Source organism: Eriocheir sinensis, chromosome 22 (genome assembly GCF_024679095.1).
Source record: "Eriocheir sinensis breed Jianghai 21 chromosome 22, ASM2467909v1, whole genome shotgun sequence".
Taxonomy (NCBI): Eukaryota; Metazoa; Arthropoda; class Malacostraca; order Decapoda; family Varunidae; genus Eriocheir; species Eriocheir sinensis.
Genome location: NC_066530.1, coordinates 10,528,583 through 10,541,612, shown reverse-complemented (window position 1 = coordinate 10,541,612; position 13,030 = coordinate 10,528,583). Strand labels below are relative to the sequence as shown.

Below are 13,030 nucleotides of genomic sequence, written 5' to 3'. Positions count from 1 at the left end.
ACACACACACACATGAATCTCACTCATACATACAAATTAGTCAGATAATCAGTCTCTCTCTCTCTTTCTCTCTCTCTCACACACACACACACACACTCACACAACAAGCCACACACATGCACGCTAAGCTCTCACACACACACACACATGCCCACAAAGCTTTCCCTCACACACGCGCACACCCAAAGCTCACAGAACCACACCCGGTCGGGGGCTGGGTGACGGCCCATCAAACTCCGGCAGTCCTTGGTTCATGTAGTGAAAGCATTCCGGGGGTCCTACAGGAGAGGGCACTTGACATCAACACACAGGTCAACACACAACACACCGAGGGCTACACCAACTTTACGCTAAAATGGAAAAGCTAAGATATCAACAACAAATAAAAAAATATAGAGGAGCGTCTGGCACATGCATCTGAGGTGTTTTTTTCATTATTTTTTTCCTGGTTTAAGGCTGCAGCTTGTTCCAAGATTTACACCAACCTTGAACTAAAATAAAAAAGCTAAGGCCGGTGTCACACTGGGCGGTTTCACCGCGCGGCGAAACCGTGGGGTGGAGAAGGACGGCAGCACCGCCTAACCTGTACCGTGTCACAGTGCGCGGCTGTGCCGCTCAGTTTACCTCCAGCAGTCATGCTGTCTAAGCTCAAGGTTGTTTGTGTCCTTGAGGCAGAAGGATTATTTAAAGAGCCAACATGTCGGAGAAATTGGGTTCACCCATCTCGTGCTGAGAGGGAAGCTTGTGAAAAGTTTGAGAAGTTTTGTGAGAATATAAGGAAATATGATGAAAAGTTCTTTGACTATTTCATAATGACCAAAGCTTCATTTGATAAATTGCTGCAAGTTCTAAGGCCTCACATCTCCAAACAAAACACAGAGTTCAGGAGGGCAATATCTGCCAAAGAAAGATTGACAATTACACTAATTGAATAAACAAATCAACATCAAACATGGTGGTCGACCGCGCGTCGGAACCGTCCAGTGTGACCATGTGCATTGAACTGTGTGTGTGCTTTGTCCTCAATCGTGGCGGGCAGCGGCAGCGTGGCGGGTGGTCCTGCCGCAGCATGATGTGGTGTTGGCACTGAGCGGCGCCACACGGCTAGTGTGACACCTCCAACTTGTTTGTGTGTTATCGCAAAAGCAGTGAAACCGTTTAGCGCTGCCGCGCGGCGAAACCGCCCAGTGTGACACCGGCCTAACACAAAAATAAAGATTGGGATATATCTGAAACATGCATTTGACTAGTTTTTTTCAATATTCTCCACAGGCTCAATTCTTATCTGCTTGGCCATTCCTGCAGTGTGTTCAGAGCTACACCAACCTTGAACTGAAATGAAAAAGCTAACACCAATCAAACATGGAAATTTATCTGGCACATGCATCAAGATTGTTTTTTTCTTTAAACTCCAAAGGTTCAACAACAATCATTTCATCATTCCTGGCTTAAAATTTTGCAGTGTGCCCCAAGCTACATAACAAATTCAAGCAAAATCTAACAGTCATTATGAAAAGCCTATTGGTGGCACATAAATCACAGCTCTCTGGAAGGAATAATCAACACAAGAATGCAGTGTGCCCCAAGCTACATAACAGATTCAAGCAAAATCTAACAGTCATTATGAAAAACCTATTGGTGGCACATGAATCATAGGTCTTTGGACGAAATAATCAGCCCTTTGCACATGCTGTCCGAGTGTTAATGCATTGAGACTCCTTCCACTGCAGAGACGATACTGTGCGTGCTGTGGAGAATGTAAAATTATCAATGCCTGAGCAGCCCGGACACTTCAAGCATTTCCCTCACATTCCAAGAGGTAAAGGCAGCTGTCAACATTTAAGGGTTACCAGATTGTGTGCAGGTAATGTGTCCTCTGTAAGTTTGTATATGTGACTCTCTCTCTCTCTCTCTCTCTCTCTCTCTCTCTCTCTCTCTCTCTCTCTCTCTCTCTCTCTCTCTCTCTCTCTCTCTCTCTCTCTCTCTCTCTCTCTCTCTCTCTCTCTCTCTCTCTCTCTCTCTCTCTCTCTCTCTCTCTCTCTCTCTCTCTCTCTCTCTCTCTCTCTCTCTCTCTCTCTCCTTCTCCTTCTCCTTCTCCTTCTCCTTCTCCTCCTCCTTCGACTCCCTCATCCTCATCTTATCCTCTCCCTTTCCCTTTCCCTTTCCCTTTCCCTCTCCCTCTCTCTCTCTCTCTCTCTCTCCTTCACCTTCAGCTCCCTCCTCATCATCTCTCTCTCTCTCTCTCTCTCTCTCTCTCTCTCTCTCTCTCTCTCTCTCTCTCTCTCTCTCTCTCTCTCTCTCTCTCTCTCTCTCTCTCTCTCTCTCTCTCTCTCTCTCTCTCTCTCTCTCTCTCTCTCCTTCACCTTCAGATCCCTCCTCATCATCTCTCTCTCTCTCTCTCTCTCTCTCTCTCTCTCTCTCTCTCTCTCTCTCTCTCTCTCTCTCTCTCTCTCTCTCTCTCTCTCTCTCTCTCCCTCCCTTCAGCTGTCTCCTCATCATCTCATTCTCTCCCTCTCTCTCTCTCTCCCTCTCCTCTCCCTTCAGCTCTCACCTCATCATCTCATCCTCTCCCTTTCCCTTTCCTCCTTCTCCCTCATCCCATTCTCCCTTTACCTTCCCCTCCAACTCCCTCATTCTCTCCCTTCTTCTCCCTTTCTCCCCCCTCTCTACCCCCCCTCTCCCTATCTCTCCTGCAACAGCCCAAAGAACTGCCAAATGCCTCACGGAATACATGACGTACTACCCAGATAAATACACTCTCTCCTTGCACTTAATTTTGCCCTGAGGATCAAATCAGTGCACTAGAAGACACATTACCAAATTTTGAAGACAGCTGGATCTCACTCTTTGGCTGAGCTGTCTTGGTGAGAGAATGCAGAATGTACTACCCAGATGTTTATAAATATACACTCTGTTCTTCACCCAAATCTGCCCTGAGGATCAAATCATTGCATCAAAGGACACATTAGCAAATTTTAAAGACAGCTGGATCTCACTCTTTGGCTGAGCTGTCTTGGTGAGGGAATGCAGAATGTACTACCCAGATATTTATAAATATACACTCTATTCTTCACCCAAATCTGCCCTGAGGATCAAATCATTGCATCAAAGGACACACTAGCAAATTTTGAAGACAGCTGGATCTCACTCTTTGGATGAGCTGTCTTAGTGAGGGAATGCAGAATGTACTACCCAGAGGTTCATAAATATACACTCTATTCTTCACCCAAATCTGCCCTGAGGATCAAATCATTGCATCAAAAGACACATTAGCAAATTTTGAAGACAGCTGGGTCTCACTCTCTTTGGTTGAGCTGTTTAGGCAAGGGAATGCAGAATGTACTACCCAGAGGTTCATAAATATACACTCTTTCCTTACAGCTAAATTTGCCCTGGTGATCAAAGACTATCCAGTATACCAGAAGACACATTACCAAATTTTGAAGACAACTGGGTCTCTCTCTTTCGCTGGGCTGCCTGGCGAGGGAATGCAGAATGTACTACCCAGAGGTTCATAAATATACACTCTTTCCTTACACCTAAATTTGCCCTGGTGATCAAAGACCATCGAGTATACCAGAAGACATATTAGCAAATTCTGAGCCCAGCTGGATGTCTCTCTAGCTGGGTTGATTGGTGAGGGAATGCACACTATGCTGCCCAGATGGTTGTGGGTAGGATCTTAATCTTCTTAAACCTAAATTTGAACATAATAAAGTCTGTTAACCTAAACCCACGGGCCAGAAAATTCAACATCCCAAATTGAAGGCAGTAAATTTTAAGCAGAGAGGAAAGTTGAGCATCCTACTGTGTGAGAGAACAGCTGAACCTCCCACCAAGTAATGAATGTTTATTGCATGTGAGATTAGAGTAGAACACCCCACAACATAATAACTAGATACTGAAAGAGAGAGAACAGTTTAATGTCCCATAAAGTAATGTCTCGGTACTGTATGAGAGAGAACAGTTGAACCTCCCACCAAGTAACGACTGGCCTGTGTGTGAGATTAGAGTAGAACACCCCACAACAAAATAACTAGCTACTGAAAGAGAGAGAACAGTTTAATGTCCCATAAAGTAATGTCTCGGTACTGTATGAGAGAGAGCAGCTGAACCTTCCACCAAGTAATGACTGGTTGCTGTGTGTGGCTTACCCAGTCTGAGGTGGCTGAACTTCTCATCCGAGGCCACAGAACACAACTGGTAGAAGATGTGGTAGTTCCTCTCGTCCGGGGCCTGGGGGAGGAAAATAATGAATGAGAACACGTCAAACAGTGGATAAGAAACTGTGCTATGACGATGCTTAGAAATGATTGAGAAAACTACGAAGAAAGAGAAGAAAACAAACAATGAGAGTGTGTCAAACAGTGGATAGAAACTGTGCTATGACGATGCTTAGAAACATTCAATAAAACAACACATTTTCTTCTTCGTTTTTGTTTATTGTCAATCTTCTCTCATTCTCGGGATCAGACTTGCAATGATCCTCCTCCACCTTCCTTGATCCAGTGCTAAGCCTTCCTCTATATCTAACACTTGGTATCTAGAACTGATCAATAAAGTTACTCTATGACCTCATGTGAGGAAGAGTTCAATAAAATGTTTTCCGCGGTGCAATGGTTACTTTGGTCAGCATGTCTAGCTATGAATCCGTGGGCCTGGGTTTGAATCCCGGCGCGGGCAGTTGGTGTGAAGATGGCGCCACTATAAACACTTGCCTGCGCCATCACGGGCTGGGGCCAAACACCATCCAGGCCCCTCAAGCAAGCCTACCGGTGCAATAGGCAGAGACATAAAAAAAATTAAAAAAATAAATAAAAATAAAAATCTACCCATGTGTTCATCCTCCCTTTCAGGCTGGTTGCTAAATGGGTACCTGGGGAAACCTGGGGAAGGTACACTGTGGTAACCTGTGTTCCGGGGTGATGGGGTCCCTTGCACTATAGGCTCAAGGGCTAATGATATGGCGATGAGCACTGAGCACACACACAGCTGTCTAGTATGTCCCAACTACATCTTTACCATAACACCACTTTGGTTCACTCCAGCATCAGTAGAGTATCAAGACACCTCTCCACCTGATATTGAGAGAAGGAAGGAAGGGAAAAAAAGAGAAAGGAGGAGAGTGGGGAAGAAGTAGAGGGAGGAGGGGAGGGGAGACAAGGGAAGAGAATGGGAGGGGAAGGAAGGGAAGATGAAGACGACGGAGGAACAAGAAAGGAAGGGAAGAAAAAGGAAGGAAGGTGAGGAACGGCGAGCGAGTTCAATGGAAGAAAGGAAAATAAAGAGGAAAGAGGGGAAGGGAAGGGAGAGGAGAAAAGATGTAGGGGCGGAGGGACAAGAATGGAGGGGGAGGAAAAGGAGGGGAAAGGGGGGAGGAAGGGGCAAGGCCTATTGTTCTTTTTTCTTTTGTTCAGTGGCGTCTAGGGGGCCCTTTTGTTGACGTTTTTGTATTTAGCCCTTGAGCTGTCTCCCTTGATTGTTATAGTAGGATATCAATGTATTATTATTATTATTTAATATCACCACGAATTAGGCATACAATTGTCAATGGAAAAAACCCACGACAGATAGATCACGCCACCTTATAGGAATGCCGTCCGTCAGTGTTTACTGTCTCAGTTCTGTATACTTCACATGTCGATGGTGCGCAGAGGTCACCTTGACGTACGTGACCAATTGTAACAATTATTTTCCAACCTGTAACTCGTCACTCCTTCACGAGAGTCCGACTGACACACAACGACAGTCGCTCTCGCTCCGACGCTCCTGTACATAGGCTACGAATATATTCGCCTTAAGGAAGCTGAATTCTTAATCAACGCCCTTTAAACGCCCCCCGACAAGCCCGTTACATGATGACAAAATATAAATAAAAGAAAAAAAATATTGGTACTGTTGTGCAAAGAGCCGTTACCTGAAAGACGACGCGTGACTTCTCCAGCAGGTAGGTCCTCATGTTGGCGCCCATGATGCTGTAGTTTGAGGTGAAGTCCAGCTCAATGTACTTGCCAAACCGAGAGCTGTTGTCGTTCCTTGTGGTCTTGGCGTTGCCGATGGCCTGAAGGTGGCAAGGTTTTCAGTACCAAATTAGTCGCTTAATCCACAGTGATAAAACAAGAAAGTCAAACCAAAGATGAGGTTTTATATGACCATTTTTAATACAAGTATATATTCCCTGACTGACACACCCGAGAGTCATGTGAGTGTGTGTGGAAACAATACTCAAAGGTAGAAATTCATAACAAGTAACGCCCCAGACAGCTGCTGCTTTGTTGATTTATAAGGCTGTTGATTATAGTCATTAAAGACCTGGCACTGACCCCGGCCAAGAACAGTAGCAGGCTTAAAAAAGATAATAATATAATAATAATGATAAAGATGAGCTCTGGGGGGCAGCATGAGCCACAACAAGATGATGCCTCTATAAACACACTCACCTGTGCCAGAACGGGCTGAGTTGACCATCAGGCCCCACCAGGGAAAAGCCTAACAGTGCAATAGCCCGCGACGTAAAAAATAAAAAAATAAATAAATAAATATAATTGCCAGCATACATCACTGTCGCCTGCACATTATTAACACTGCCACCTGTCTCCTGTGCCATGGCGATTATATATTATCTGCAAAATCAGACACCTCAGACTCTGGCACTGCGACTATACTGTGTTGTAACATTCTCACAGACACTTTTTCTTTTTTTCACTGGAAAGGAGGCAGTTGAAGATTTAAAAGGAAGCCTATTAGCACTGCGCCTGCCAACAGTGTACAGTAAAAGCCTTCAGATCCTAAACTCCCCCCCTCTCCCTGCAGGCCAACCAGACCCTCCCTTCCTCACCTCCATGATGGGGTTGGAGGCCAGGATCTTCTTCTCAATCTGTGTTTCCGAGTCTGAGCCGCCCACACTGGCAAAGTACCGCATGGCATACTTGGCCGAGACTGTCTTGCCGGCGCCCGACTCACCCGACACAATGATGCTCTGGTCCCTGTTGTCTCTGGGGGGGCAAGACACAAGATGATTAGGAAAGAGAGCTAACACACCACCATATAATCCTGCCAGTACCTCTCTCTTGTCATGATGCTTTGGTCCCTGTTGTCTCTGGTGCTACAAGACATTAACTGTGTAGCAGCAACGGGCCAAATTTGTGGCTTTACCGTGTAGCAGCGGCGGGCCAAATTTGTGGATTTACCGTGTAGCAGCAATGGGCCAAATTTGTGGCTTTACCGTGTAGCAGCGACGGGCCAAATTTGTGGCTTTACCGTGTAGCAGCGACGGGCCAAATTTGTGGCTTTACCGTGTAGCAGTGACGGGCCAAATTTGTGGCTTTACTGTGTAGCAGTGACGGGCCAAATTTGTGGCTTTACCGTGTAGCAGTGACAGGCCAAATTTGTACCATGATATAAACCCCCAAAAATAGATGATACATAATCTGATCACAAATGCTTTGATATATATTATGAAATGGTTTGTGTGAGGGGTGATTTTTTCTCATTTTTCTCGCTTGGGGGGACCATTAAGAAACATGATCCCCGCCGCTACTGGGTTAAGGACACTATCAAGAGTACATTCCAGGGGTCAAAAAGGGCTAACTAACTAAACTAAAGCACCACCACACACTGTCCTGCTGGCACCACTTTCCTCTTGATGCTCTGGTCCCTGTTGTCTTTGTAGGTGCACCAGGCAAAGAGTACCATTAAGAACACATTCCCATGACCAAAAAGCATCAAGGCACTACCACAAAGTGACAACAGTAGCAACACAGAAATTGTAGAAGTCAGGGCAGACAGAGAATCAGGTGGAGAGGTCCTGGCTGAGGAAGCTGAAAAAGACATTTGTCCTGGACTGGATATGCAATGGCTGAGCATGAGGATGACTTTACTTTTACAGATAGAAGAAGAAGAAGAAGAAGAAGAAGAAGAAGAAGAAGAAGATGAAAAGAAGACAATGATAGAGAGATGAAAACAAGAAGGAAGAAACAAGATAATGAAGAAAAAAGAACAGGAATACCAAGAACAAAAAGGAAAAGAAAAAGAAGGAAAAGAACCAAACAGGAAAAAAAAGAAAAACACCAAAACAAGAAAGAAAACACAATAGAAAAAAATTAAGATAGAGGAAGAAAAATTTGACCAGGATGATGCAGAAAAGAAAAAGAACAACAACAACAACAACGCAACTGCAAAAAGAAGAAAAAAACTGAAAAGAAGAACAAGAAAAAGAAAAATAGAACATTGAAAAAATAGAGTAACAACCACAACCACACAAGGTTCAGTGCTGGCACCAATAATGTTTGCTGTTTATATAAATGATATGGTGGACGGAGTGACCAGCTATGTGAGTTTGTTTGCAGATGATGCAAAGCTATTGAGACGAGTCAATGATGTGAAGGACTGTGAGGCATTGCAGAGGGACCTGGACAAAATATGGGAGTGGAGTGGTACATGGCAGATGGAATTCAACCTTGGGAAATGTAAAAAAATAGAGTTTGGTAGGAGTGGTAGAAGATGTGAATATGATTATAAGATGGGAAGTGAGATAATATGCAGAGGAGTGGAAGAAAAAGATTTGGGAGTGACTATCTCAGAGAACATGTCACCGGACAAACACATCAACAGGATAACGGGACAAACTATGAATTTGCTGAGGAACATAAGGACGGCATTTGTGTATTTGGACGAAGAGATGATGAAGAAAATAATAGTTACAATGATAAGGCCAAGGTTGGAGTATGCAGCAGTGGTCTGGTCTCCTCACGAAAAGAAGAACATAAGAAAGCTGGAAAGAGTACAGAGAGCGGCAACTAAGATGGTACTGGAACTTAGGGATCGGATGTATGAGGAGAGACTCAATAGCATGGGGCTCACAACCCTGGAGAGAAGAAGAGAAAGAGGAGACCTGATAGCGGTGTACAGGGTGGCGAGCGGGGTGGAGAATCTGGACAGAGAGGACCTGTGTGTGTGGAGCGAGAGAGAAACGAGAGGACATGGAAAGAAGTTGAGGGCGACCACGTGTAGGCGAGATGTGAAAAAGTTTAGCTTCCCAAACAGAAGCATTGAGCTATGGAATGGACTGGAGGAGGAGGTGGTTTGTGCAAGAAACATTCATGATTTTAAGGAAAAGTTGGATAAGAGAGGATATGGAGACGGGACAGCGCAAGCATAGCTCTTTTCCCGTATGTCACAACTAGGTAAATACACAACCACACCACCAATGCACCTTTCCATCTGCGTGAAGGCTTCCTCGGCCACGGCAAAGATGTGAGGATCGAGGTCGCCCATGGAGTGGCCGCGGTAGGCAGAGATGGTGTCCGGGCCATAGATGGGCAGCTCCTCATACGGGTTGATGGCAACCAGCACGATGCCTGGGAGGATAATGGTAGAGATAGTAATGGTAATGATAATAATAATAATAAAAATAATAATAATAATAATAATAATAATAATAATAATAATAACAATAGTAATAATAGAGTGTGTGTATAAACTGATGGGGATGAAAGAATGAAGACTGACAGAGTGAGTGAAAGAATGAAGACACTAGTTAACTCTTGCATAAGGGATTTGGACAGCACAGGGATAGGCTTGAGCATACCTAAAAAGAAGATTGAGTGAGTGAGTGAAAGAATGAAGACACTGGTTCACTCTTGCATCAGGAAGTTGGACAGCACAGGGAGAGACTTGAGCATACTAAATTAAACTAAAAGAACCATGCTAAAAAGAAGATTGAGGGAATGAGTGAAAGAATGAAAAGTGAGTGAGTGAGTGAGTGAGAGAATGAAGACCCTGGTTAACTCTTGCATAAGGGATTTGGACAGCACAGGGAGGGGCTTGAGCATACTAAACTAAACTAAAATGAAAAGTGAGTGAGTGAGTGAAAGAATGAAGACACTAGTTAACTCTTGCATAAGGGATATGGGCAGCACAGGGAGGGGCTTGAGCATACTAAACTAAACTAAAATGAAGATTGAGTGAGTGAGTGAAAGAATGAAGACCCTGGTTAACTATTGAATAAGGGTTTTGGACAGCACAGGGAGGGGCTTGAGCATACTAAACTAAACTAAGAAGAAGATTGAGTGAGTGAGTGAAAAAATGAAGACCCTGGTTAACTCTTGCATTAGGAAGTTGGACAGCACAGGGAGAGGCTTGAGCATACTAAACTGAACTAAAAGAGCTATACTAAAAAAAGATTGAGTGAGTTAGAGAATGAAGACCCTGGTTAAATCTTGCATTAGGGAGTTGGACAGCACAGGGAGAGACTTGAGCATACTAAACTAAGCTGAAAGAACTATACTAAAAAGAAGATTGAGGGAGGGAGTGAAAGAATGAAGACCCTGGTTAACTCTTGCATCAGGGAAATGGACAGCAGAGGGAGAGACTTGAACCTAACTAAAATAAAGATTGAGTTTGAAAGAATAATGACCGTGGTTAACTCTTGCATTAGGGAGTTGAAAAGCACATTGAAGGACTAGAGCATAACTTACCACATGAAGACAGTGAATTAGTGAAAGAATAGACACTGGTACACTCTTGCATTAGTGTGAGGGGGGATAGCATATTGAGGGGCTTGAGCATAACTTAAAAAGAAATGAAGTGAAAGAATGAAGATGCTGGTTAACTCTTGCATGAGGGAAATGGACAGCACAGGGAGAGACTTGACCCTGGTTAACTCTCGCATTAGGGATTTGAACAGCACAGGGATGAAAGATTGAAGACAGTGAGTGAGTAAGAGAATGAAGACACTGGTTAACTCTTGCATTAGGGAGTTGGGAAGCACAGGGATGAAACAATGAAGGCTGAGTCAGTGAGAGAATGAAGCACTGGTTAATTCTTGCATTAGGGAGTTGGAAGGCACAGGGATGAAACAATGAAGGCTGAGTCAGTGAGAGAATGAAGCACTGGTTAACTCTTGCATTAGGGAGTTGGAAAGCACAGGGATGAGAGATAGAAGACAGTGAGTGAGTGAGAGAATGAAGACACTGGTTAACTCTTGCATTAGGGAGTTGGAAAGCACAGGGATGAGAGATAGAAGACAGTGAGTGAGTGAGAGAATGAAGACACTGGTTAACTCATGCATTAGGGAGTTGGAAAGCACAGGGATGAGAGATAGAAGACAGTGAGTGAGTGAGAGAATGAAGACACTGGTTAACTCTTGCATTAGGGAGTTGGAAAGCACAGGGATGAGAGATAGAAGACAGTGAGTGAGTAAGAGAATGAAGACACTGGTTAACTCTTGCATTAGGGAGTTGGAAAGCACAGGGATGAAACAATGAAGGCTGAGTCAGTGAGAGAATGAAGCACTGGTTAACTCTTGCATTAGGGAGTTGGGAAGCACAGGGATGAAACAATGAAGGCTGAGTCAGTGAGAGAATGAAGCACTGGTTAATTCTTGCATTAGGGAGTTGGAAAGCACAGGGATGAGAAAATGAAGACTGAGTGAGTGAATGAAAGAATGAATACACTGGTTAACTCTTGCATTAGGGAGTTGGAAGGCACAGGGATGAGAAAATGAAGCCTGAGTAAGAGAATGAAGCACTGGTTAACTCTGGCATTAGGGAGTTGGACAGCACAGGGATGACTTGAGCAAAACTAAGAAAAAAATTAAGAGGGAAAGAATAAAGAGCCTGGTTAACTCTTGCATTAGGGATTTGGACAGCACAGGGATGAAACAATGACCACTGAGTTTGTGAAAGAATGAAGCCCCTGGTTAACTCTTGCATTAGGGATTTGGACAGCACAGGGATGAAACAATGACCACTGAGTTTGTGAAAGAATGAAGCCCCTGGTTAACTCTTACATTAGGGATTTGGACAGCACAGGGATGAAACAATGACCACTGAGTTTGTGAAAGAATGAAGCCCCTGGTTAACTCTTGCATTAGGGATTTGGACACGGGGATGAAACAATGACCACTGAGTTTGTGAAAGAATGAAGCCCCTGGTTAACTCTTGCATTAGGGAGAGGAACAGCTTCTACAGAACTTACCACAGTGTGTACAGATGGCATTTTGATGGAGTGAAAGAATGAACACTGGTTAACTCTTGCATTAGGGAGTTGGAGAGCACAGGGATGAAACAAAGAAAACTGAGTGGATGAGAGAATCAAGACGCTGGTTAACTCTTGCATTAGGGAGAGGGAGAGGTTGCATATTACTTACCATAGTACATATAGATGGAATTTTGATTGGGCGAAAGAATGAAGACACTGGTTAACTTTTGCATTAGGGAGTTAGTGACCACTGGGAAGGACTTGACTAACTTAGGAAAAATTAAGTGAAAGATTAAAGATACTGGTACACTCTTGCATTAGGGAGTTGGACAGCACAGCGATGAAACAATGAAGAGTTGAGTGGGTGAGGGAATGAGGACAGGGGTTAACTCTTGCATTTAGGAGTTGGACAGCACAGCGATGAAACAATGCAGAGTTGAGTGGGTGAGGGAATGAGGACAGGGGTTAACTCTTGCATTTAGGAGTTGGACAGCACAGCGATGAAACAATGCAGAGTTGAGTGGGTGAGGGAATGAGTACAGGGGTTAACTCTTCCATTTAGGAGTTGGACAGCACAGGGATGAAACAATGAAGACTGCCTGAGTGGGTGAAAGAATGAAGCACTGTTTAACTCTTGCATTAGGGAGAGGGACAGCTTGTACATAACTTACCACAGTGTTTATAGATGGCATTTTGATGGGGTGAAAGAATGAAGCACTGTTGAACTCTTGCATTAGGGAGAGGGACAGCTTGTACATAACTTACCGCAGTATGTGTAGATGGCATTTTGATTGCAGAAGCGGACTTGCAAGTTGTAGAGCACGGCCGGCTCGTGGAGGTAGGAGAGGGACGTGAGGTCATTCTCGCCGATGAGGATATCAGGGTTGCGCAGCGGAGGGACGTCATCGTCACTCTTGACCTTGATCTTCTCAGTCTGTAAGAAAGGTCAATAGTTTTTTTTATTTTATAGGAAATGTCTGCAAGCCCCTACAGATGACCCCATGAATTACTTGTATCTTAACCCGGTAGCAGCGACGGGCCAAATTTG

General features: G+C 44.3%; 1 protein-coding gene across 7 annotated transcripts in view; it reads right to left on the bottom strand.

Moving 5' to 3' along the window:
• LOC127002025 (unconventional myosin-Va-like) overlaps nt 1–13,030 on the bottom strand; it is a 155,004-nt gene that overhangs the window by 77,153 nt on the left and 64,821 nt on the right. For 4 of the 7 annotated variants that reach the window (XM_050867348.1, XM_050867349.1, XM_050867351.1 and 1 more), the window contains exons 3-8: nt 12,748–12,916; nt 9,215–9,359; nt 6,839–6,995; nt 5,918–6,061; nt 4,155–4,236; nt 204–278 (exon numbers count right to left, since the gene is read on the bottom strand). In XM_050867348.1, the coding sequence (XP_050723305.1) occupies nt 204–278; nt 4,155–4,236; nt 5,918–6,061; nt 6,839–6,995; nt 9,215–9,359; nt 12,748–12,916 (772 nt within the window). Of the gene's footprint in view, nt 1–193; nt 279–4,154; nt 4,237–5,917; nt 6,062–6,838; nt 6,996–9,214; nt 9,360–12,747; nt 12,917–13,030 lie in introns of those variants that run through there. The other 3 variants (XM_050867350.1, XM_050867353.1, XM_050867354.1) reach the window with 2 other exon arrangements.